This window comes from Ooceraea biroi, chromosome 10, assembly GCF_003672135.1.
Source record: "Ooceraea biroi isolate clonal line C1 chromosome 10, Obir_v5.4, whole genome shotgun sequence".
Classification (NCBI taxonomy): domain Eukaryota; kingdom Metazoa; phylum Arthropoda; class Insecta; order Hymenoptera; family Formicidae; genus Ooceraea; species Ooceraea biroi.
In genome coordinates, this window is record NC_039515.1 from 170,235 (window position 1) to 196,688 (window position 26,454).

General features: G+C 40.6%; 5 protein-coding genes and 1 long non-coding RNA gene across 6 annotated transcripts; 4 read left to right on the top strand and 2 right to left on the bottom strand.

Annotated features, from left to right (window-relative positions):
- Window positions 1-2,063, top strand: LOC105281524. Its single transcript, XM_011342800.3, has 3 exons — window positions 1-108; window positions 211-705; window positions 819-2,063. Exons 1-3 carry the CDS (start codon window positions 33-35, stop codon window positions 1,172-1,174), a joined length of 927 nt encoding a protein of 308 aa, XP_011341102.1. The 5' UTR covers window positions 1-32; the 3' UTR covers window positions 1,175-2,063.
- Window positions 2,064-8,900: 6,837 nt separating this feature from the next.
- LOC105281530 (putative nuclease HARBI1) lies at window positions 8,901-9,892 on the bottom strand. The gene is made up of 2 exons (XM_026973288.1): window positions 9,770-9,892; window positions 8,901-9,689 (listed from the first exon to the last, which is right to left on the bottom strand). The coding sequence occupies exon 2, from the start codon at window positions 9,627-9,629 to the stop codon at window positions 8,901-8,903; it is 729 nt and encodes a 242-aa protein (XP_026829089.1). The 5' UTR covers window positions 9,630-9,689; window positions 9,770-9,892.
- A 2,652-nt stretch (window positions 9,893-12,544) lies between these two features.
- LOC105281529 lies at window positions 12,545-13,945 on the top strand. The gene has a single exon (XM_011342808.1). The coding sequence runs from the start codon at window positions 12,545-12,547 to the stop codon at window positions 13,943-13,945; it is 1,401 nt and encodes a 466-aa protein (XP_011341110.1).
- A 119-nt stretch (window positions 13,946-14,064) lies between these two features.
- LOC105281528 lies at window positions 14,065-16,682 on the top strand. The gene is made up of 2 exons (XM_011342807.2): window positions 14,065-15,842; window positions 15,926-16,682. The coding sequence occupies exons 1-2, from the start codon at window positions 14,065-14,067 to the stop codon at window positions 16,680-16,682; spliced, it is 2,535 nt and encodes an 844-aa protein (XP_011341109.2).
- On the top strand, window positions 16,208-18,177 carry LOC105281527. Its single transcript, XM_026973155.1, has one exon. The coding sequence runs from the start codon at window positions 16,767-16,769 to the stop codon at window positions 17,433-17,435; it is 669 nt and encodes a 222-aa protein (XP_026828956.1). The 5' UTR covers window positions 16,208-16,766; the 3' UTR covers window positions 17,436-18,177.
- Window positions 18,178-24,662: 6,485 nt separating this feature from the next.
- Window positions 24,663-26,315, bottom strand: LOC113562788. Its single transcript, XR_003407172.1, has 2 exons — window positions 26,109-26,315; window positions 24,663-25,583 (listed from the first exon to the last, which is right to left on the bottom strand). It is a non-coding gene; the product is annotated as an uncharacterized LOC113562788 (long non-coding RNA).
- Window positions 26,316-26,454: the final 139 nt, after the last annotated feature.

Sequence of the window (26,454 nt, forward strand, 5' to 3'; positions counted from 1 at the left end):
CTATAGCATGCGGTAGTATGTGACCGGATGAAATGGAAATGGTTTCACGACGATCTCGCGACCACATGCTACAGAGTGCGATTTTTGGCATCACCGAGTCTCAATCTAGTATGATTTTACTAAATATTATTTTATCATATTTTTCTAGAAGTTAAATTATTTTTATAATTAGTAGATTGATTTATTTTATTCAAGTAATCTATATTTTAGGAAGTATGGACTTAACAAAAGAGCAAACCAAAATGTTGGTGTTGTACGAGCAACATCCTTGTTTGTACGTACAAAAAAGCGAGGATTACCATAACCGAGACAAAAGATTAAAAGCTCTACAAACAATAGCTCAACAGTTCCACGAAATGACTGGATATATAGTTAGCATAGATGTAATAAAGAAAAAAATCGCCAGTTTAGGAACACAATACTTAGAGCAAATTAATAAAATTCAAAAATCTAAATCGAGCGGAGCTGGTACAGATGACGTATTCAAACCAACATGGTGGCTGTTTGAAGAATTAAGCTTCTTGGCACCTCATATAGCATCCAGAAAAGGCGAATCCTCTATATCGAAAAACATTGTGACAAAATCATATGTCGATACATTTTCATCCTCTCAAGATCGTGAATATGATGAGGATGTGGATGACTTATGTTTTGTGGATGTACAAAGAGTCTTGGGATCAAACAGTCATAATATACCAAAAAAAGGTAAAAACAATTTATTTATTTGAATAAATTTAAAAAATTATTGGTATAAGATGAATCTATGCACTAATCTATTTTATTTTACAATAAATTACCAACTAAGTCTTACTTTTCAGATTTTTCAGCCCCTATTAAGACTATAAATTCTTCAGCAACACCGTCTACTTCACATAATAAAACAGAAGAAATATTCGAAATACAGAGTGTACACTCTGACACTTCCAGTGTGTCTAGTTTACAATTGACATCGGGTAAAGAAAGTGTCCGAAAAAAAAAGAAAATAGAATCAAAGGAAAATACTAGTGAAGCATTTTGGACAAACGTTAACACTGTATTGAAAGACATAAACAAAGATGATCATGAAGATGATGGGCTTCATCATTGGATATTATTTTTAAAGTCTGAACTAAAGTGCATAAAAGATAAACGACGTTTACGAAGAGTACAAGCTGATATTTTACATCTCGTTTAAGAAGTGTTGGATGCAGGCAATGCATAAAACTTAAACTTAAAATGATTAACAATAATTTTATACTACTTATATCGATTACATTAATTTATCTTTATTTTTTATACATGTTATGTTTACATGTTTTATGTATGTTTACATATATTTTAATGTTCTGTTTTTTTCTCACAGTTTATTTTCTAGTAGTTTACTTTTGCCAAATAAAGTTACGTTGTAATTATTTAAAAGTAAATTGTTAAGGTTCGGATAGAAATCGGTTTTCACAAAGGATTATGGTGATTAATTGCGATATATTTTCTGAACAAAAACTTGTAAAATATATGTTTACACGTTCTTGAGCGCTAAAGCTAGAAGGGGGGGGGGAGAAAAACAAAAAACGACAATAAAACGCCCTCAACCAAGAAATACAAATGAGGTGGTAACTAAAATAATAACGCGGGCTTTTCAAAAGAGTCAATTTCCTCAACACTCCCACTTTGACTTGTTGGAAAGCCTATTGCACGATATCGTCTCCACTCCTGTGTGACCACTTGATGTGACCTCGCAATTTAAAGTATGCTTGATTTATCTAGGACACATAGCATGTCCCTCTGTCGCTGAAATATATCTCTGGTAAGCGGTTTGGTGAGTATGTCAGCCTGCTGTTCGTTTGAAGGTATGTATTCCAGAGTAAACTTCTTCGATGCGTACATATCTCATATGAAATGGTATCGCACGTCTATATGTTTGCTCCGCTTGTGGAACTCTGGGTTTTTTTATCAATCTCAGAGCACTCTGATTATCAACATGGAGTTCAGCCTTCTGTGTCGTGGGCGTCAGGCTGCGAAGCAGTCTCTTCATCCAAATCAGTTCCTTGACTGTTTGACAGGCCGCTACGTACTCGGCCTCAGTTGTCGACAGTGCTACTATCTTCTGCCGCTGCGAGCCCCATGTGATTGTTGATGATCCAAGCTTCAGAACGTAGCCAATTGTTGATTTCCTGGTTCCTATGTTTCCGGCGTAGTCGGCGTCGCTGTAGGCAAGGATCTTCGTGTCACTCCCACCCTCGAAGTAGAGTCCGTAACGTGATGTACCTTTAAGGTACTTAAGGATGCGCTTGACTGCATTCCAGTGCACCCTCTGAGGCCGTTCGAGAAATTGGCTGGCCTTATTGACAGCGTATGTGATGTCCAGTCTCGAAGTCACAGACAAGAACATCAGGCTCCCGACCGCCTGTCGATAGGGTACGTTTACGGCTTCCCTGCTCTCCGCCTCGGATACCTCGTGCTACTTGTTTGCTGGTATGGCCACCGGATTGGCGGCTTCCATTCTGAATCGCTCCAGAATTCTGTTCGTGTACGCTTCCTGGTGTATGAATATGGCGCCGCTTTCTTTTCGCTCGATCTGTAGACCAAGGAATATGTCCGTTGCGTCGGTTGTTACCTCGAACTCCTTCCGTAGTTCCTGCAACAGAGAAATTGTCCGTCTTTCGTCCGTCGTGGCGATTATTCCGTCATCAACGTAAATGCCCAAAATTAAACGAGATTCTCCTTCGTTCGATGTAAAGACGCATGGGTCTGCTTCTGTTGCTTTTAACCCAAACTTGCTCAATGATTCCGTAAACCGCTTGTTCCAACAGCGCGAAGCCTGTTTCAAACCGTATAGGCTTCGGTTTAGTTTGCAGACACGTTTGGTTCCGTCGTCGTAGCCTATCGGCTGCCTCATGAAGATCGTCTCCTCTAGATCACCGTGCAGGAATGCTGTTTTAATGTCGAACTGCTGCAGTTTCATCTTCCAGCACGCTGCGACCGCAAGAATAGCTCTGATGGAGTCAAACCTTGCAACGGGGCTGAACGTTTCTCCATAATCGATGCCATATTGTTGGGTAAAGCCTCAAGCTACGAGTCTTGCTTTGAAGCGACGATTGCTGCCATCAATCAGCCTTTCTTTTGATCCTAAACGTCCATCGGTTGTCGATGATTTTCTGGTTGTCTGGGGGATCCACGAGTGTCCATGTATTATTCTGTTCGAGTGATCTTATTTCTTCGTCCATGGCTTGCTTCCATAAGGCCCCTTCATCGCAGTTCACGGTATCTTCGTACGTACATGGTTCGTTACTCTCAGCTGGACAGCTGACACTTAGCTGTGCGTCTCTGTATTTTCCGGGTATCTGGATTACATTTCTATTTCGTAGGTTATATCCACGATGCTGTTCCACCGCATCTTCGTTCACTTCTGAATCGTCTTCAATTTCGTAAAATTCTTCTTGATCGTCCTCGAATTCATGCAGTTGTTCTTCTCGATCCTCTTGGACTGCATATGGCTCTTGATCGTTTTCAATCTCATGGATCACTTCCTCGTTCTCGTTATATCCCTCGACATCGATGTTTGCCATCTCCTCTGGTGCTAATTCTCTTTTCGGTGTTTCCAGGAGTATGTAATTGCTGTCGTCCGCTTCTTTTTCATCGTGGCGACGATTTGTGAACCTGACATCCCTGCAAACACGGACCCGCATTTGTTCTTGGAACCAGACGCGGTATCCTTTTGTCTCTTCTTCGTATCCGATCAGCAATCCTTTTTCGGCTTTTGGGTCCCATTTCTGTCTTTTTTCTTTGGGCGTATGCACGAACACTTCTTCTCCGAATATTCTCAGATAGCTAATATCGGGTTGCTTTTGGCACCATAGCTTGTAAGGTATTTTCCCTTTCACAGAGCTCGGTCCTGTCCTATTCAGAACATGCACAGTCTTGTTGACAGCTTCTGCCCACAGTTTGATGTTCAGCCTCTTCGCATGTAGTAGTGTCCTCGCTGCCTCGACGACGGTTCGATTCTCCCTCTCGGCTGCCCCATTCTGTTCAGGACTATACGGTACGGTCTTCTCATGTCTTATTCCATGACTTCTTGTTAGTTCACCGATCTCACGGTTGGCGAACTCAAGCCCGTTGTCTGTTCTTAGAGTTTGGACACCGTGTGGCAAAATCTTCTCGCATCGTTTAAAGAAATTGGTAAGGCAGTTTTTGACCTCGGATTTTTGTTTGATGAAAAACACTGTCCTCATCTGAGAGTAATCGTCTTTGAGCAGTAGGAAATAACGCGAACCTCCCACTGAATCTCCCTGCATGGGTCCGCATAGGTCCGCATGAATGAGTTCTCCAACCTCGTGCGCCTTAGTTTCACTCTTTGGGAAAGGGGTTCAATGCATCTTCCCTACGACACATGATTCACAGAAGAATTCCTTTTCAACTGATGTCTCGATGCTTGCCTGCTTCAAAAATTTCTTCACATGCCTTGCGTTCTGGTGTACCATCCGCTCGTGCCAATCACGAAATGTGCATATTGCTGCTTGTGCTTCAGGGTCTGTTTGTTCAAGGATAACCTTCAACTTAATACAGTAGAGCTTGTCTCTTCGCTCTCCAACTAACAAGGGGAGGCCACAACCTCCGGCCCACCGATTTTGATCAGCTTTAACATACTGGTTGGGGGACACCCAAAAGTAACTCGTGTAAAAGGGTTTCAAATTGTTAAAAGGACATAACAAGTGTGTTGTTTATAGGATTGACTGTGACAATTGTGATGCCTGCTATATAGGCCAGACAAAAAGACATGTTGATATACGTATGAAAGAACATAGGGCTAATATTAATAAAAGCGATAATAGTCTCTCGGTCGTTAGTAAACATGGATTGGACCATGAATTTGACTGGAATGATATTGAAATTTTACATCATGAGAACCATCGGCGTAAGAGAGAGATAGCCGAAATGATTTTTATTAAGCATAATATGAGTTCCGTGAACTCACATAAGGATACCGAAAATTTATCAAATATTTACGACGATAGTTTGATGAGTGTTTGATACACTCGCTTGTGACTTTATTTTTGACTTTACATCGTCACACGGTGATCAACCTCGGATACGTTCAGTCATTAATAAACCACATTTTCAACATTATCATTACTGGCGAATTGGAAGGTTTTTTGATTATATTATATAATATTATATTATATATTCTATTTTATATATTTGCTTGTTTTTTAGCATTCGAACAATAATTGAAGATTTTGTCAAACGTTGTAAGTGTCAAAAATTAAAAAATTCGATTTTACCTGAAGTTTCAGTACTATTTTAATTTATTCACTTGAAAAAAAAAGCACGTAAGGGAGACTCGAACTCGCAACGTTCAGCTCTGCAGGCAAGCGTTTTAACCGCTACGCCGCCACTTCGGTTGAAATCGGTGCGACTCTTTAGATATATAAGCGGCGCGCTTAAATCACTAATTCCTCGATTTCGCGAAAATTATTAGTTTGCGGATCTGATATGTATTAATAAAATTTGCTTGTTTTTTAGCAATCTATCGATCCCCCTAGGTCCAAAACCGATCCGGCGTCATGACCTTTGACTTCGATTTTTTCAAAAACGAAGGCGTAGTGACCTAAACCCTTTTACACGAGTTACTTTTGGATGTCCCCCAGCCAGTATGTTAAAGCCGATCGAAATCGGTGGACCGGAGGTTGTGGCCTCCCCTTGTAAGACAGTCTTTCCACTCCTTTTTAACTTGCACCCCAGGTTGTTCAACTGCAATTCCAGTCCCTTGTCTAATGCTGCTCCTGCTGAAAACAGATTGTATTTGAGCTGTGGCACAAAAAGCACATTAGAGAGATGTTTTTCACTCCACAGGTGACCATCGAATGCGAGAATGTTTATGTCGCCTCTTCCGACTGCAGGTATGTATTTTCCATCACCGATACGCACTGGTATTTCTTCTTCAAGGGCCTTAAAATTAATGAACCATTCTCGTCGGGCAAACATGTGGTCACTTGCCCCTGAATCCAGGAACCACGCGTCCTTATGTTCGTACTGCTCTGTTATGGATGCTAAAATTTCAACCACTAGTGCATCTCCTTTCACTTTGTTGCCTGATTCGTTACTAGGATTCTTTTTCTTTTCAGGACATTCTCTTGCCCAATGACCGGGTTTTTCACACGAGTGACATTTGCCTGGCCTCACAACACCTTTGCCTCTACCTTTTCCTTTTCCTGGTTTTTTCTGAAATTTGTTCGTAGCGAGAGCGGTTCCCTCTGAGTTTTCTCCAGTGTTGTGTCTCATCTCCTTAATGGCGAGTCTGGATGTGAGATTTGCCAGCGTCTTGTCAGTTTGAGCAGTTGACTCTCATGCACTCACAAAATGATTGTAGCTGTGGGGCAGAGTCATGAGAATCTTTGTTATAATCATGTTATCGGAAACTTTCTCACCCATGACCTCGAGTTTGTGTGCTGTATCCTCTAGTTTCGCGATGTAAGACGCGACGCTGTCTGTGGGGCTCATCTTTGCGTTGTACCATATTTGTTGTAGCATGTGTATATTCACTTCCGACTTTGGTTCGTACACAGATTTCAGTTTGTTCCACATTTCAGCTGCGGTTTCACAATTTATGATGTGCAGGAGGGCTTGAGGTCCTACCGATGTCCCTATAACTTTTTGTCCGATTCGGTCCGCTTTCAACCATGCTGCTGTATCTCTCTCGTACGTTGTCATGGTTGCGGCACCTGCATTCGATACTGCCTCGGGTTTGGCTATTTCACCGTTCACAATGCTCCATGCACCGCTGGCGTTGAGAATGACACGAACTTGGAATTTCCACGAAGCCCAATTTTCCGCTCTCTTCAGATGTGTAATTTTGACGAGTTCGTTTTCCATAATTTCTGCCTCTAATCCTTCGCTTACGTGGTTAGAGGTTATGTCAAGAACGTCGCTCGCTTGCTCACTTTTTTACGAAAACTATCACACAAAGAATACACCACCCGACATGCCTGGGCCCATAATCTGTTAAGGTTCGGATAGAAATCGGTTTTCACAAAGGATTATAGTGATTAATTGCGATATATTTTCTGAACAAAAACTTGTAAAATATACGTTTACACGTTCTTGAGCGCTAAAGCTAGAAGGGGGGGAGAAAAACAAAAAACGACAATAAAACGCCCTCAACCAAGAAATACAAATGAGGTGGTAACTAAAATAATAACGCGGGCTTTTCAAAAGAGTCAATTTCCTCAACATAAATAATAAAACAAATTGACAACAACCTAATTACACAGGACCACAAAACTTTTTTTCAATTTCCACAAACTAGACCACGTGTACTATACGTATTTTGGGTCGTTGAATTCGAATTTGTTGCCCGTTTTTGCCCATCACGTCTACATTTTCTGTAAAATTGCAAAAAATGTTGTCAACCCCTTAACCCTTAGAAGCACACATATTTCCTCCCGTTTAATTTTCATGAAATTTGGTACCCGGGGGTTTTTGGGGTCGCTGATGACAAATCTGAGGTCAAAATGGAAAAATTTTTTAAATCTAAGATGGCGGATCCAACATGGAGGACCGAAATTGCAGCGAATAAACCGAATCTCTTCAAATTTGGTATCATAGTGTTCACGTAAGGCATTCAAAACAGAGTCTTAAGTTTTCGCGGAGCATATCCACGAAACCTTAGGTCTCGTTGAATCAATCTGCGTTGGCAACAGCCAAAATAACTCCGAAAATTCCCATGTATTTTGTTTCGCATTTCCAATGTTTAAAAAAAGAAAGAGAGCAATTGCGGTCCGGTTTGCTCGGACATGATTTTATTTCCGACCCTCGTAGCGGTAAGACGTGTCCGAACAGTTCATAATAAAACCGTTTTCGTACTCGCTCAACGTCCGTCGCGAGTGACCCTAGTACTCAAATTCGAGTGCGTTTTGGATCGAGAGATCGAAAGAACGGTGTCGAGTCTCGGAGAAGATTTCCGCCCCGCGAATTCAAGATCTCCGACTCCGCGTTCTTAAGATGTCCGCTTTGGTGTGACAAAAATCGGTTCGACGTGTTCAAGATCTCCGTCTCGCGCGATCGGTCGGCCGATCTCCAGAAGATTTCCGATCCGCGTCTAACGCTCGACGCCGCGATTCCGGTTTCTTACATTTAAAATCTCTCGAATATTGGGTCTTAATTTAATATTCAGAGTTTGTTCCGCACATATTTATTTTTTCAATACGAAATACAGTCTATTTTTTAAACCCTATCCTCAGTGTTCCCTGATTCTTTTCCGTACCGTCTCGTTTCGCTCGTCGTTCTGGTCCAAACGTACCGGCTCCTATTTCGTTTCGCTCCGCGTGTATCGCGCATCGGTCGAAGATACCGTCGCACGCGTTCGGACGAACACATAGAGTTTTTAGGGTCGCTGGTTACGAATCTTGAGTCACAATTTGCCAAAATTCAAGATGGCGGATCCAATGTGGCCGACCATAAGTGTAGAAAATTGAGAAAATCATTATTTTGTAATCAACATTTCGAATTTTGTATTTTTTCAATTTTGACCTCAAATTCGTGATCAGCGACCCCAGAAACCCCCGGGTACCAAATTTCATGAAAATTAAACGGGAGGAAATATGTGTGCTTCTAAGGGTTAAGGGGTTGACAACATTTTTTGCAATGTACAGAAAATCTAGACATGATGGGCAAAAACGGGCAACAGATTCGAATTCAGCGACCCAAAATACGTATAGTACACGTGGTCTAGTTTGTGTAAATTGAAAAACAATTTTGTAGTCCTGTGTTATTGTTTCAAAATACTTGAATCACAAAGAACCCGCATTGCTTAGATTCACGTTATAAAAATAGTAGAAAATTTTATATATTATATATAAGTTATGTATATTATATGAAAAGTATATATATTATAATAGTAGGAAATTATGTATATACTTATGTTCCTATAACATATTTTCTTGCCAAGAAACTGCACCGACTGTATTAAAATATTCTTTACACGTTGAACGTACATGAAGAGAATTTCGGCTTGGACGAACATTAATTACGGATAGACTTTGTAACTGATTATTATATTTCGATGAGCCATAATTAATGTCATCGACATTTGTTATTCTATTAAGAAATGGATTCTCTTTATTTAGAAAATTATGCAATGCACAGCAAGCTAAAGTTACATTTTGTACTGTTTCAACCAGTAAACATATTGTAGTTTGCAGTACACGAAATCGGTTTGCCAAAATGCTAAAGGCATTTTTTACAACTCTACGAGCCCTAGAAAGTCGTCTATAATTGAAAATACGTTCACTGTGCGTCATGTTCCGGAATGGGTATGGCTTTAAAATATTATTGAGAAGAGGAAAAGCAGCATCTGCTAGAATAACGTGTGGTACTGGTTGAGTCATCCTAGGGAGTGGTTTGTTTGGTGGGATATTCAATGGATTTACAGGACTATCTAGTAATCGAAATAAGTCACTATCTCGAAAAACTCCACCATCACTCACTCGCCCATTTACTCCAACATTAACATACAGAAACTTGTAACTTGCATCTACTACTGCCAGAAGGACTATACTGTCAGTTCCTTTATAATTACGGTATAACGATCCTTGGCTCAGAGGAACTTTAAACTGAATATGCTTGCCATCTAATGCACCGATGCAGTTTGTCATATTCCATTGTGTGAAAAAGTCGTCAGCAACATGATTCCACTCTTCTTCTGTATCTGGAGTCTACAATATTGTGTGTTTTACGTTAAGTATTCATGACATATTTTGTACTAGAAAATAAAAATTATAATTTAAATATTTACCTTCAAATACTCATCTTTCAATACCTCGTAGATTACTCTGACTGTTTCTGGTATGATACCTGATAAAGTACAAGCAGGTACTCTTGTTGTGAATGTTAAGCTGCGATATGATTCCCCAGTTGCTAAATATCGTAAAGTCAAAGATAATTTTTATTTGGTGGAATGCATTTTCTCATAACTGTGTCTTGTCTTTGAATAAATGGAGATACTTTATCCAATAGAATGTTAAATAAATGCGGAACCATCCTGAAGAATGACTGAAAAGACTGTACATCTTCATGGAGAAGTTCACTGTGTGCTAAATGAACAGACCCTCTTAATTGCAGTTCTCTTCGTAGAATCCAGTCTCTAGTCCACCATCTCCGATGTATTCTTTTTCGTCTTTGTTTTTCACGTTGCTTTATTTTATGTTCCACAGCCACAACAATAGTTGCAAGACTCAACAGTCTTTTTAATTTTTTTATTCTTGCTGAGCTCATTCTTTAAATCATAAAGCATCTGCAAAAGTATGTACATAGTTATATACATTATTTTTTCCAGGCTTATATAAATGTGTGAGCAACCCAGTGAGAAATAATTCGTCGATTGACGTCGAAACGATGCCGAATCGATGTCGAAACCGTCAAATCAACGTCGATTCGACATCGTTTCGACGTCGATCGATGAGTCATTTCTCACTGGGAACTAATTCAGTTCGTATTCGAGTTTCACATTTACCGATTATTTTTTGTGATTAGGCAGACAATTTTTACTTTGTCACTTACCTATCGATTTTATTTCTCGCATAACCAAAATCAATTCATTTTTTCATTACTTCATTAAGGGGATGCTGGAGCTGCTAGTGAACTTCTTCGCGATAGTGCTGCCATCGTACAATATTTGCACAATAAAATGTTTTTTACAAAAATTTGGCAATTTGTACGCACAAAATCGCTGTTGAACGGTGTTTAGACACAATTAAGGAATATGAGACTGCTTTTCGAAATGACTTTAGAAGCGTCATAAAAGAGAATTCTGTGTTTTCCTTTAGGATTAGAGGTTAGAATACAGGAGAACACAGAATTATCTTTTATGACGCTTCTAAAGTCACTTCGAAAAGCAGTCTCATATTCCTTAATTGTGTGCAAACACTGCTCAACAGCGATTTTGTGCGTACAAATTGCCAAATTTTTGTAAAAAACATTTTATTATGCAAATATTGTGCGATGGCAGTACCATCGCGAAAAAGTTCACTAGCAGCTCCAGCATCTCCTTAATCACAGATCGATTATTTTCTTCACCATTTTCTGACGTTTTCTACCTTAGCGCTATCTGAATCTATACAAGACATTGGTTCTTGCGTGAAGAACTTGGTTCAATTTCTTTGTCCAATTTCTTGCATCGTGTATACAAGACTTTACTCCACATGGTCCTATTCGCCCCAACGCGCTCCAATACTGTCATGTTATCCGTGACCCAAGTGCTCCCTGGTGTACTGGAGCATGCGACGCGAACAAACCTATAGACTCTAATATGGCCCATGATGTAAGTATATAAGGTGAAGCAATCTGGTGGATGCGCAGTGTCAACCAATCAGAAGTGGTCCAAACTGTGCCGAACTGTCAAAATGCCGACCTGTGTTGTAAAGAATTGCAAAAATCGGACAGATGTTCTTTTTTAACAAAAAGTTAAATTTTACTCTTTTCCGAAAGATCCAGATGTAAAAATAAAGTGGTTAGAGGCTTGTCAGAGAGATAAAGATTGTACGATAAAACATGGTATGTAATGAAAGTACAATTCTAACCTATACTATATCTCGTTACGTTACTATATATACAGGGTGTCCCGGGTTTTAACCGACAAACTGCGGGAGCATATTCTACTAGTGGAAATAAGAAAAAATTCTTATATCGAGTTTGCTTAGAAATGCTTTATTACAAAGTTATAAACCAATATTCAAAAGAAATATGAGATAAGTAACAACGGATTTTTTCACAAAAATAAAAATTATCTACGCAATGATTTAGTGACGCATTTCAAAATGTTGTCCTTGCACATCGATACAAGCTAGACATCGACGTAGTACAGAATTTGTTACAGTACGACATTCCTGAAAATTTTGTTGCATCTCAGTAACTGAATTAGTAATTTGTTCTTTTCTGCATATCGATTTCGCCCAATTCGCGTTAGTTATTATATTATCGTTTCCGTTCGCGTTCGTCCTGGCTGAAATCTCCAAGCCGCGAACTCACTTTTTCGTCACAACACGCTCTCCTCACCGCACGCTCCCCGCTCCTAACCGAAATCAGCTGAGCAGCGGCTGTCGCTCAGATATCCGCGGTAAGCGGGCTAGCGAGGTGTATTGGAAACGAGTTCGATATTCCGAATCTATTGTCTCGAGTCTCGATCAGTGATAATTGTGAAGTTCTTGTAAACCTCCATCAAATAAATCAGTTAAAACCAAAGTGCGGTTTATACTCAGTGCTTACATCTTACTACCAGCTATTCGCTAAATCTACATAAAATGGTCCTTCGAGCCGGATTGCTGGACAACTAACTTCTCGAATTCCGACCTCGTGATCCGACGGACTCGTTCATTGAGCAACGCTCGTGTGCCGGACGAGTCGTGCGTGCACGTGCTTTATAGTGCCAAAACCCGTGTCAGTGCGGTGCAACTTCATCGTCTCATCTAGTCTCTCGTGCCTTGAGTGTCCACGCGGATCCGGGTATCGCGAATATCCCCCGGTCCGACCAAAGCCCTCTCGAACGCTCCAGAACCCGCTCAAAACATCAGCTATGTCAACAGTCGGATCCACGGTCGACAAACAACATGACCTCCATGGTCGAATCGCCAGTGCCTTCGTCAACACCAAGAAGCTCGGAGCCGACAAATTGAACAAGTTTACGCTGGACGCGCGGATCAAAACCCTCGAGGCCAATTGGACGCGATTCCAAAATAACCACGAAAGATTGGTAGGCGCTCTAACGGACGAAGTCCGCCAACTCGCCTATTTCACCGACAATCTGTACAGCACGTGCGAAGAAGACTATTTCGCGTCTACGTCATCGATTCTGCAGCTAAGGGAGTCGCTGGTCCCCGCTCAAAACGGCAACGGTGCTGACGACTCCGTCGCTCGCTCCAGCTCCTCCCGATCCCTGCCCAAGATCTGCTTGCCCAAATTCACCGGGAACTACCACGAATGGCCAGCATTTTGCGACTTATTTGACTCCATGGTTGGCTCCAATTCCGACATCAACGCGGTAGAAAAATTGCACTACCTCAGGAGCCAGGTTTCCGGAGACGCCTCTCGACTCATCGCCAACATCGCCATCACTAAAGAGAATTTCGCACGAGCCTGGACAGCCTTAACTTCTCGCTACGAAAACAAACGTCTTCTCGTAAATTCTTATCTCAATCGTCTCTTCGAACTGAAACCGCTCACCCAGGCGACCTGCACGGACCTCAAGAACCTCCTCGCCACCGTAAAGGAGTCCCTGGGTGCTCTCGAATCCCTCGGTGTCCCTGTCCAGCAATGGGACGTCCTTATGGTTTATTTCGTGGCGAGAAAACTGGATCCCAAAATCCTTGAGGCCTGGGAACTGCATTTGGGCGAGTCCACCGAGCTAGCGAACTTCTCGCAACTTGAGCTCTTCCTAGAAAGTCGCCTTCGCACTCTGGAAGCGGTCGGCTCGCGAAACTCATCCAGCAAGGTCGCCGCCGGCCAAAAGCCAGCCTCCAAGCCAAAAGCATCGGCAAGAGCGCTCGCCGCCGTAGCAACCAATTCGACCTGCTCCTTCTGCTCATCCGCTCACTACATCGCGTCGTGTCCGGACTTCGCGACAAAATCCGTCGTCGACAGACACGACTTCGTGTTGCGGAAAAGCTTATGCTTCAATTGTCTCGGTGCTCACCGCCTCAACGACTGCCGCAGCGTCAAACGATGCCGTCGCTGCAAGAAACAGCATCACACGCTACTTCATCGCGAAGCAGCCTCACCTTCGCCGCAAACAAACGCCGCTATTCAGAACAACGCGTCCGTGTCGCCGCCCGGTACAAACGCCGGCTCCGTGGCGTTTGCTCATCTCGCCTCGTCGCACGTTACGAAAAGCACTCCGCCGGTCCTCCTCGCTACCGTTCGAGTACGTCTTCTCTCAGACGCCAATCCAAGCCTCGTGGTTCGCGTTCTCCTCAACTAAGGATCGGAGGTGTCACTCGTACGGGAGTCACTCGTGCAAATCACGCGCCTTCCTCGCCGACGAGCCTCTCTCTCTCTCTCGCCGGAGTCGGCGTCAACAACCTCGGGACCTCCAAGGGCATGGCCTCCCTCCGTCTACAATCTCTAGTCTGCCCGGACGCGTCGTTCACTATCTCTGCCTTTATTTTCCCTAAATTAACCGGGAAAATTCCGGCCGCTCAAGTCGCCTGCTCCTCGTGGAACCATCTCCGTGATCTCTCACTCGCCGACCCGGAATTTGCGACTCCCGGCCCCATCGATATCATCCTCGGAGCCGATATATACGGATCTCTGCTCCACGAGGCCATTCGCAAAGGACCTCACGACGCACCCGTCGCTCAAAGCACCGCGCTAGGATGGATAGTGTCTGGACCAGCCGCGCACGCGACGTCCGAACCGACTCCCGTTCCAAGAATCACTCTATCCACGCGCGCCGACTCTGAATTGAACGACGAGCTCCAACGATTCTGGCTACAGGAAGAAGTTCAACCTGCATCGCGCAAACACCTCACCGCGGACGAGCTAGAATGTGAAGAACACTTCCGCAAGACCCACTCTCGCAACGAAACCGGCCGATATATCGTTCGGTTTCCGTTTCGCGCGAACCTCGGTGAACTCGAGAATTCCCGCTCGGTCGCGCTTCGCACCCTCGACAGAGTGAGCGAACAGCTGCGCCGAAATGACACTTTTCGCGGTCTTTACGTTGACTTTCTACGCGAGTACGCGTCATTGGGGCATATGTGTCCCGCTCCATCAGACGACGATCCGACGCAGCGCGTTGTCTATCTCCCGCATCACGGAGTCTTGCGCGAGAGCAGCAATACCACTAAGCTCCGAGTCGTTTTCAATGGCTCCGCAAAAACAACGACTAATCTTTCCCTCAACGACTGTCTTCACACCGGTCCAAAGTTGCAGCAGGATCTCGATGCCGTTCTACTCCGATGGCGAACGTACGCCTTCGTATTCGCCGCTGACATCGAAAAGATGTACCGGCAAATCCTCATACACCCCGACGACCGCGATTACCAGCGCATCCTGTGGAGCGAAAGCGGAGCCCTCCTCATATTCCTCCTGTGCACGGTCACGTACAGCCTAGCCTGTTCTGCCTTTCAGGCTATCCGCGTACTACGTCAACTGGCCGACGACGAGGGACACCGGTTCCCCTTAGCCGCTCCCGTGCTCCTGAACTCAGCATATGTCGATGACGTCTTATCCGGTGCGGATACGCCGCAACTCGCACGAGACAAGGCCAACCAAGTCTCACAGCTCCTCATGGCGGGCGGTTTCAAGCTCCAGAAATGGTCCACTAACGACCACACAATCATCGAAGACGTCACCGCCAACCACTCAACCACCACGCTAGAGTTCGACTCGGAGGCTCGAACCCTCGGTCTCACGTGGAATCCAGACTCCGACACGTTCCACTTTCGGTTCCAACCCCTCGATCCTTCTGTTACTCCCACCAAAAGGTTGATTCTCTCTCGGGTCGCTCAGCTATTCGACTCGCTCGGCTGGCTCTCCCCGATCACCATCACGGGAAAGATCATCATCCAGCGACTATGGAAAGCCCAAGTGGATTGGGATGAACCTCTCTCTGACTCGCTCGCGCAATCCTGGACCGAACTCTGCCACGATCTCCCGTGCATCTCCTCGTACTCGGTTCCGCGCTGGCTTCACACCCTTTCCACATCCGTCGTCGAACTACACGGTTTCTCAGACGCCTCTCAAAACGCTCTCGGTGCTGTGGTCTACTTGCGCACCTTCTCTGAGTTCGACGACGCCAAGGTCACCTTACTCGCCGCCAAGAGCAAGGTCGCGCCGATCAAGAAACGATCCCACGCCTCGAGCTCTCCGCCGCGGTTCTACTGACCAAACTCGTGTCGCGAATCCGAACAATTCTCGATCTCCACACTGCCCCGGTACATCTCTGGGTCGATTCGAGTGTGTGTCTCGCATGGATCCGAGGACAACCTTGCCAATGGGGCGAATTCGTCGCCAATCGAGTCGCGCTAGTTCAGGAAACGGTCCCGGATGCACACTGGCATCATGTCTCCGGCACGGATAATCCAGTCGACTGCGCCTCGCGGGGACTTCTGCCGCATCGTCTTCTCCTTCACTCACTGTGGTGGTACGGACCCGAATGGCTTCAGCAGCCGTTGGTATCCTGGCCTTCCGCTGTTCCTCCGCTCGATCACTCCATCGACCTGGAGCTGCGGCGATCCAGCTCCTTCATGACCACGACCCGCCGCTCCGTAAACTCATGCTGGGACCTCATCACTCAATATTCGCGTCTGAATCGCCTGCTCCGAATAACGGCGTGGATACGACGCGGCGCGCTTCGCTTCAAGAGAACTCCCTGCTTAACACTCTCACTAACACCAGAGGAAATTCGCTCCGTTGAACGCTTTTGGGTGCACGAGACGCAACAAGCATTCTTCAAACCTGAAATCGACCTTCTATCACAAGGAAATCCTCTTCCTCGCGCCAATCCTCTTCTCAAGCTCGCGCCCTTCATAGACCACGAAGGCCTTCGCATTAGCGGACGCCTTAAGAATTCTCTGCTCGACTCTGACTCTAAACATCCCGTCATCCATCCTCGCGACTGCCAACTATCCGCGCTCCTAATCGACGATGCTCATCAACGCATCCTACACGGTGGCGTCCAGGTTACGCTCGCCAATCTTCGTCGCTGCTACTGAATATTAGGAGGCCGCGCTCCGGTCAGCTCCCACATCCGACGATGCGTCCGATGCACTCGACATCGCGCGATAACCGCTCAACAGATGATGGGACAGCTCCCTCCGCCTCGAGTGCGACCGGCTCGCCCATTCCTCCACACCGGCGTGGATTACGCCGGCCCTTTCCATCTTCGTACTTGGCGAGGACGCGCCGCCCGACAATACAAGGGATATCTTGTGGTGTTCGTCTGCTTCTGCTCCTCCGCGATTCACCTCGAACTGGCCACGGACTACACCGCCCAGGGATTCCTCGCGGCCTACAAAAGATTCTCCGGCCGTCGGAGCATCTGCGCCATCCTCACCAGCGATTGCGGCACAAACCTGGTGGGTGCTGACGCCGAGCTCCGCAGACTTTTCAAGGCAGCTTCCAAGGAAAGCGTAGAAATTGCCAACTCTCTATCCACCGACGGCACCGCCTGGCATTTTAACCCTCCCGCTGCACCTCACTTCGGCGGCAAATGGGAGGCTGCCGTAAAATCAGCGAAATTCCACCTCAAACGGATCATAGGAGATGCAGTGCTAACCTACGAGGAATTCAGTACGCTGTTGACTCAAATAGAATCCATCTTAAACTCACGACCTCTTTGCGCTATTTCAAAAGACCCAGAAGATCTCGAGGTACTGACACCGGGACACTTTCTTATCGGTGAGCCACTCGCCACGATCCCGGAGCCCTCCTTGAATGACGTCTCAACCTCCCGGCTAACTCGCTGACAAGTGTTGAGGCAACTAATCGATCGATTCTGGCAGCGCTAGTTGGCGGAATACCTCCAACGCTTGCAGGCTCGAGACAAATGGCAAAGACCCCAACAACAAATCGCGAAGGGCGATCTCGTTTTCATCGTGGACGAACGATTGCCTCCGTCCAAATGGCCGCTCGCACGCGTCGTCGAGACTCACCTGGGCAAGGACAACCTCGTGCGCGTCGTCACCGCACGCACCGCCACATCCACGTTCAAGCGTCCGATACACAAACTTTGCCGACTTCCAATCGCCAACTAATATCGCATAACTTTTCCATTAATCATCGCGTTCGCGCTCCGGTCTCAGCCTTTCATAAAAAAAAACCCTTGCATTAAATCGGGTATTCATCGTCCTACCATGAATTCAGCGGCCCCCCAGCCCCTGAGGCGGACGGTAATGTTCTCTTCTGCATATCGATTTCGCCCAATTCGCGTTAGTTATTATATTATCGTTTCCGTTCGCGTTCGTCCTGGCTGAAATCTCCAAGCCGCGAACTCACTTTTTCGTCACAACACGCTCTCCTCACCGCACGCTCCCCGCTCCTAACCGAAATCAGCTGAGCAGCGGCTGTCGCTCAGATATCCGCGGTAAGCGGGCTAGCGAGGTGTATTGGAAACGAGTTCGATATTCCGAATCTATTGTCTCGAGTCTCGATCAGTGATAATTGTGAAGTTCTTGTAAACCTCCATCAAATAAATCAGTTAAAACCAAAGTGCGGTTTATACTCAGTGCTTACATCTTACTACCAGCTGTTCGCTAAATCTACATAATTCGTTGCTTTAAATCTTCAAGGGAGATTACTTCTGTACTGTAAACTTTATTTTTTAAAGTTCCCCATAAATAAAAATCAAGAGGCGTTAAATCGGGCGATCTTAGAGGCCAGAAAACCGGTCCTCCTCGACCAATCCACCTATGAGCATAATGTTCATCTAACCAGTTTCTAACATGTTTAGCATAGTGCGATGGACAACCGTCTAACTGTATCCAGCTGTTTTGGCGAAACTGCAGTGGCACATTTTCCATCAAAATTGGTAAAACGAAATGAATATCAATGTATTCCTCATTTGAAAACACTTGGCATTCTGATAGTAATTGCAAGTTGACACGACGATTGAAATCTAACAGCTACTGTTGTGAAAGTAACAATCATACTGAATCGTTTCAACATAGTGAACATGAATACATGTGAATACACATAACATAAACATCTTCGACCTTCCAAATTCTACACTATGTTCCGTTGTTACTTATCTCATATTTCTTTTCAATATTGGTTTATAACTTTGTAATAAAGCATTTCTAAGCAAACTCGATATAAGAATTTTTTCTTATTTCCACTAGTAGAATATGCTCCCGCAGTTTGTCGGTTAAAACCCGGGACACCCTGTATATATCATAATAATATAAGTATTTAATACCATACCATGTTTTATCGTACAATCTTTATCTCTCTGACAAGCCTCTAACCACTTTATTCTTACATCTGGATCTTTCGGAAAAGAGTAAAATTTAACTTTTTGTTGAAAAAGAACATATGTCCGATTTTTGCAATTCTTTACAACACAGGTCGGCATTTTAAATTTTTAGTGTAATTTTTGATAAATTGACCCAAATTGTATGCATGAAAACAAATAATAGTTTTCCAAAAGAGGTTGTTGCATGTTTGGTGCGTACACGAACGTATACGCTTACGAAAATTAAATAAAGATATAAAAATTAATAACTCAAGTAAAAAACACACCAAAATAGACAGACTAAACACATTTGCAACATATTAATATAAGGTTCTATGTTTTATGACAGAGTTTTATTAACATATTATTATAAGATGTTTTGTTTTTGTTTTATATTTTAACAGTTTATTTTCAATTGTATGTTGTTGTCCTTGAGATATCCATCATTTATAAATACAATTGTTTTCATTTGGCAAATAACTGTTTCATTTTATTAAAACCATTTCATTCGAATCCCCGCTTTCATTTTGGACCACTTCTGATTGGTTCTGTCCGCCATTATGCGCAATGCTTCATCTTGTATACTTACACCATGATATGGCCCATACTAGTTACACTATGGTATAACTAGTATGGACACTCTCTATCGGTCCTTTGATCTTTTAGTTCTTGATAATCTTAATTGACGTGATATTCCGCCATGTTTTTGGTAGGCCATCCAACATTTGATTCGTCAAAGCGTGTCACACACTCACTGATTTTACACTACTACACATATAACAATTGTCCCATTGGTCGCTTTCACAAAAATGGCAATGCGCAGAAGGGATCAACGCAAAGCCAAACAAATGACAGAGTGCCCATACTAGTTAATACTATGGTTTAGGAGCTTGGTGCTCATTGACATAGGAATATATGGACGGAGCCTATGCTACGAACTTAGGCAAGGGGGGTTCTGAGATTTGCGGTAAGGAGAGGCTGCTGGCAAATCGGGCGAGTTCGGCTGTTCTCGACATCGCCCGAATGATACTCGATAAAGTTTTGTAAAGTTGTGATACTGAAATTACATGTACGATGAGTTATTGTGTTGTGTCGGAATGTAGCAATCGCATTAATGCAAAAAGGAAAAATTGGCAACAACTTATGAAAGAAAATGATTCGAAAATTTCTTTTCATCTGTAAGTAAAATACATACAATTGTAGGTTATACACAATGCCGGTAAAACGTTTCAGATATTGTTATGTGTTTATTATTATATTCATATGAATAATTGTTTGATAACAGTTTTTCATTTATAGTTGTTATTATAATTCATATATTTAATAATAATATATACGATTTGACTATATATATATATAGTTCATTCATATATTTAATAATAATAATATATACGATTTGCCTATATATATATTTATTATTAAATATATGAATTAATAAAAACTATAAATGAAAAACTGTTATTGAACAATTGTTCATATGAATATAATAATAAACAAGCCAAAATTCTTTCTTAACACCGCCAGTAGATAATTTCAGTAAACGAGTACGATTAATATTCGACACAACTGGCTATAATTCTCTTTATTAGAACGACGTTTCGACACAGTTTAACTATAACCAGTTACGACAGTCAGCGAAATTCTTCGTATAGTATTTCTTGACGCATGCGTCAACTGTACTATCCAGAATATGGCGGTGTCAAGAAGTATACTGCATGTTTGTAGGTTATATTGTGATATTATTAATTTCTCATTACGTTAATCATTACATAAGTGATGCTGAAATAATTTTAGTGAAGATCATTTTTAGTGTTTTTTTGTGTTTAGTGTATCACCTATTTTAAAATAATAATGGGTAAAGGTGGATTTTCCTGTGTCATTGTAAGAACATATCTGAACGAAATTCAGGAATAAAGTTTTTTCGTTTTCCAAAAGATCCAGAAATGTAAGTAAAATATTTCTGTAAATAAAGATGTGAATAGATGTAATAGTAAATATAATGATATTACAATTGCTTTTATTGCTTTTTTACAAAAGGTCAAAATTATGGATCAAAGCTTGCAATCGAACGATTAATAGAACCGCTGAAGAACTTTACAAAAATTATCGCATTTATAGTGTTCATTTCAATGAAAACATGTATCTCAATGATATAAAAAGTAGACTCTTGCCTCGAGCTATACCCAATGCAATCACTCCAAATGTTATGGCAAATAGTGACACTTGCATTATTCCACAAGGTAATATACAGTAAATATATATATATATATATATATACTACCTATATATATACACCTATATATATATATATATATATATATATATATATATGTTTTTTTGAAACTTACTACAATTCTTGTTTCTGTCTAAGGCCGGTATTCATAGTCGGATCTTATATTTAAGACCGTCTTAAGTGTATCTTCAGATACTCCGTAGCCAATGAAATGATCTATACAATATCTGTAGATAAACTTAAGACGGTCTTAAATATAAGATTCGACTATGAATACCGGCCTAATTCCATGTTTTCATATAATGATTTGTTTCTTTCTAATTCCTGCAATTCCTCTCTCAATACTGTATCCTCTGTGATAAAAATCTTTATTAGTATCAGTTAATTGAGTACAAAGTAAAACAAAATGTGTATATACATGTGTGTGTGTGTGTGTGTGTGTAGGTAATATACAGTATATACACACACACACACACACACACACACACACACTACCTATATATATACCTATATATATATATATAGGTAGTATATATATATATACACTGTATATTACACACACACACACACACACACACACACACACACACACACACACACACATGTATATACACATTTTGTTTTACTTTGTACTCAATTAACTGATACTAATAAAGATTTTTATCACAGAGGATACAGTATTGAGAGAGGAATTGCAGGAATTAGAAAGAAACAAATCATTATATGAAAACATGGAATTAGGCCGGTATTCATAGTCGAATCTTATATTTAAGACCGTCTTAAGTTTATCTACAGATATTGTATAGATCATTTTATTGGCTACGGAGTATCTGAAGATACACTTAAGACGGTCTTAAATATAAGATCCGACTATGAATACCGGCCTTAGACAGAAACAAGAATTGTAGTAAGTTTCAAAAAAACATATAAGTATAACAATTCAAAATAGATTAATGATTGTGATGAAAAATGGATTAATAATAAATTACTAAGAGAATCACGTTTAATATAATAATCACAATGTAATTAATACAATGTAAACATACAATTAACAAAACTTAATAGTATTTATTGTTATTAATAGGTAATGAGATGCTAATGACAGAGTGTAATACCTCAAAAGAGGAAATTGACATTGTACAAGTAGTGAGTAAAGAAGTACAAATGCCTCAGACGTTGTCTCACGATACACCAAGGAAGAATAAATTGAAAGGAAGAATTATATCATTGCAACGAGAAAACAGAAAGTTGAAAGAACAGTTGAAAAATTCACTTAAAAAATCAAAGATAAAGGAGAATTTAGAATACTATGGTCAGTTAACTAACAAGTTTTTATCTCCTTCTATAGCAGCCTTGGTAAAGGAACAAGCTAAATTGAGTGCACAATCAATAAAAGGTAGAAAATACTCTCTGCAATTCAAACAATTTTGTCTTAGTATATTATATTTCAGTAGTCCAAAGAGTTACAAAGTATTGTGCAAGAAACTAATATTACCAAGTCCGAGAACTCTGCAGCGATCAATTGAATCATTACAGATATCTCCTGGACTTCATGATTTCATTTTCGATATGATTAAGAGAAAAATTGTCAATTTTACGTCACTGGACAGGTTATGTGTAATGTGTATTGATGAAATGGCTTTGAAGGCAAATCTTTATTATAATATTAGTCGTGATGAGGTTATTGGATTTGAAAATTTTCAATCTAAAAATACATTGTTGCCCGCATGTAATGCGGCCGTAATTATGATAAGAGGTGTCTGTAAACGTTGGAAACAACCAATCGCTTTTTATCTAGGGAATTCAACTTTTAAGGAAGCAGACATACAAAATGCTATACAAGAAGCGATCAGAAGATTACAAAATATCGGATTAAAAGTTCTTGTACTTGTCACAGACATGGGCACAAATTGTCAAAATATGATTAAGCGGTTTGGTGTAACTCTCGAAAAACCATATTTTACAATTGATGATGAACGTATTTATTATTTCGCTGATCCACCACATTTAATTAAAGCTACAAGAAATAATTTTTATATTAATGACATTAACTATAATGCTCAACAAATTTCGTGGGGTCATATTGTTACTCTTTACAATTACGATAAAGACCAATCAAATCGATTAGCTTATAAATTAACAGATACTCACATTCAACCATCAGGATTTGATCGAATGAAAATGAAGTATGCTGTTCAGACCTTGAGTGCTACGGTGGCATCTGCGTTAAATACATTACATGTTTTAAACATTTTACCAGCAACAGTATTGCCGACCGTCGAATTTATTGAAAACTTTGATAGTTTATTTGATCTATTCAACTCCTCCACACTAACAGATAAGAAAAGTAGTAGACAAGCTTCTTTTACTGGAGCACAGCATCAAATACAATTTTTGCAACAAATGTTTGCTTATTTGTCAAGTTTAAAAGTTTTTTCAAAAAAAGAAAACGATATCACAAATAAGACACATGTTTTTAAGTTTTGGAAACTTAATATGAAATCTCTGCTGTCACTGTGGACTTATATTCAAAGCACTCAGCCAGATATAAAATTCTTATTCACAAGAAGGTTGAATCAGGATGCATTAGAGAATTTTTTTGGACAAATTCGAACTTTAAATGGCGCGGCATATACTGTTACACCTTCACAGTTTTACTTCGGTTTCAGAAAATTATTTTCTATATTTTATTTAATAATCGAAACTGCAAATTGTGCTGAAGATAGCGATGAAATGATTATGAACGTTAGTAATTATAAAGCTCAAAACGTATGTGTAAATCAGCAAGAAGAAGAAATACCAAGTTCAGATATTAGAATAGATGATCATGAGTATCGAAAATAAGTTTACCAGAGCACAAATACATTTCGGTATGTTTGCGGATATGTAATGCGAAAGTGCATTACAAAACATTCTTGTGACATTTGCCTTCAATATGCTAGAGAGTATACAGACTTGAATAATAATTCATATTACTGTTTTTTTCGAGCTTACAAATCAACAGAAAATAATGCCTTTGGCAGTTTGTTTATGCCATCTGATAGTTTCGTTACATACTTACAAGTTTTGGAAAACAATTTCTTCAGAAATATTAAAACTTTAATATTGCAAAAAGGCGTTGTAGCTAATGTAATTGAAATGTTTTTGCACGAACCATTTGAACATCCATGTTCAAATTTTCCAAAGGAATATTTGATAAAACTATTTGCTCGCATCCGTCTTTTTTTCTTTTAAAACAAATAAATAGTACGTTTAAAAGTCAACGAGGACATAGGAAAATAATAATTCTAAAACATTGATTATTATATATTTTTATGTTATAAAAAATACTTACTTATTGTATGAATAATGATAATTATTTATTTCTGGGACACTTTTAAGTTCCTACGTATTGCAGATTTTATTTATATTAACTAATTTAGTTTCCTATGTGATATTTCTCTGTGATATTTCTTACTATTTTAATTTTTCTAGAAGTCAACAGAGAATGTATGTGATATTTATGTTTTATTTTAGATGTGTTACATCGGTTATTTTAGATGTATAATTTAATTATTTCATGGCAATACGTCATTTTCTAGATAAAATAATTCAATTTTGCGACCTATACATTATAAGCAGCGGTTAACAATGCAAGTGCCAATTTGTAGTATTAAATATATATTAAAATATAAAATTAATGTTGTTTTTATACATTGATCTGATGTTAAGATTATATTTCCTTCCCCTCCTTTGCAGAATAACAATAACAATTGCTTTATCATCGAGTACCATCAAGAGGAAATATCATGGCAGGAAAACAATCAAGCAGCCTCAGATCAAGTGGACAATTTGATCAAGGCCAACGTTCTCGTCATTTGTAGATATTACAATACTTCTATGTCTACTTTAGTTTTGTAAAGTACATTATTCATTTTTCGATTTAACAATAATTGTTCATCTATCAATTATATTGTTCATTTCTTACAATTGTATATTTCATTGTTAACATTGGAAATATATGTTTAATACTTTATCCGTCACAACTGTTAACTAATCATATATTGAAAGTTTGAAATAGAAATGTTTTTACAACCCAAAATGTGTTGATTTATATTATATTTGTTAACCTCATTTATTAGTTACTTTTTCTAAACGTTTTCCGTGACTTTTTTTATATATTACTATACCTAGGTACCTATTTTATTATGTATTATCAACTTTGTCAATTAAAAATCTACATAGTTAGAAACTTTTGAACTATGTCTTCCGTAACTCATTTCAATACTTTGAATTTGGCGGTTTCCTACTATCGAAAACATGGCGAATGGTCATGTGACTGGGTAACACAAAGATCAAAGGTTCCAACGTTACTGTCGTAACTGGTTATAGTTAAACTGTGGTTTCGACCATACGGGATGTGGTCCTCTTCAGTAGGTGACAATGTTACATCTAAATTACGTTAAAAATATAATAATTAAATAAGATTGTCTTTCGGTGCCACCATTACTCGGTCTAGGTGTATAATAAAGCCAAAATTCTTTCTTAACACAATAATAATAAATTTAAATAATAATAAACACATAACAATATCTGAAACGTTTTACCGGCATTGTGTATAACCTACAATTGTATGTATTTTACTTACAGATGAAAAGAAATTTTCGGATCATTATTTTCTTTCATACGTTATTGCCAATTTTTCCTTTTTGCATTAATGCGATTGCTACATTCCGACACAACACAATAAAGGCCATCACACATAAAATTCTGTAAGGACGTAAGACGTAAGCGTAAGCAAATTGACCAATCCCAATGGAGTATTGGGCTCTTCATAACCCCTCCAGAGCCCAATACTCCATTGGGATTGGTCAATTTGCTTACGCTTACGTCTTACGTCCTTACGGAATTTTATGTGTGATGGCCTTAACTAACTCATCGTACATACATATATATCACTGGCGAAACCGAACATACCCGAACAGCCGAAGTTACACGAAGTGCCAGTGCTTTCCTCTTACCGCTAATCTCAGCTTCCCCTCGTAAAAGGCTCTGTCCATATATTCCTATGTCAATGTTGGTCACGGGGCTGAAGGTAAGATCGAGAAGAGGGAACCAGACATGGCGGCCGGGCCAGGCAGAAACGGGGGTAAAATTATATGCGCGCGCATATGACGAGCCGACTAGAGCTGATCAGTCACGGAAAACAAAATAAAATCTTAAAAAGACGTCATACATAAAAGCAGACTTCAAGAAAATGTTACAAAAAAATTAGGATTTTATACATATATATATATAATATAATATATACTAATAATAATAT

Coding starts and splice junctions, on each gene's coding strand:
- LOC105281524 (XM_011342800.3), top strand. CDS start 33: ATGGAAATGGTTTCACGACGATCTCGCGACCACATGCTACAGAGTGCG. Junction 109..210: donor CATCACCGAGTCTCAATCTA/GTATGATTTTAC, acceptor TCTATATTTTAG/GAAGTATGGACTTAACAAAA. Junction 706..818: donor TCATAATATACCAAAAAAAG/GTAAAAACAATT, acceptor CTTACTTTTCAG/ATTTTTCAGCCCCTATTAAG.
- LOC105281530 (XM_026973288.1), bottom strand. CDS start 9,629: ATGACAAACTGCATCGGTGCATTAGATGGCAAGCATATTCAGTTTAAA.
- LOC105281529 (XM_011342808.1), top strand. CDS start 12,545: ATGTCAACAGTCGGATCCACGGTCGACAAACAACATGACCTCCATGGT.
- LOC105281528 (XM_011342807.2), top strand. CDS start 14,065: ATGGCCTCCCTCCGTCTACAATCTCTAGTCTGCCCGGACGCGTCGTTC. Junction 15,843..15,925: donor GCCTCGAGCTCTCCGCCGCG/GTTCTACTGACC, acceptor GGTCGATTCGAG/TGTGTGTCTCGCATGGATCC.
- LOC105281527 (XM_026973155.1), top strand. CDS start 16,767: ATGATGGGACAGCTCCCTCCGCCTCGAGTGCGACCGGCTCGCCCATTC.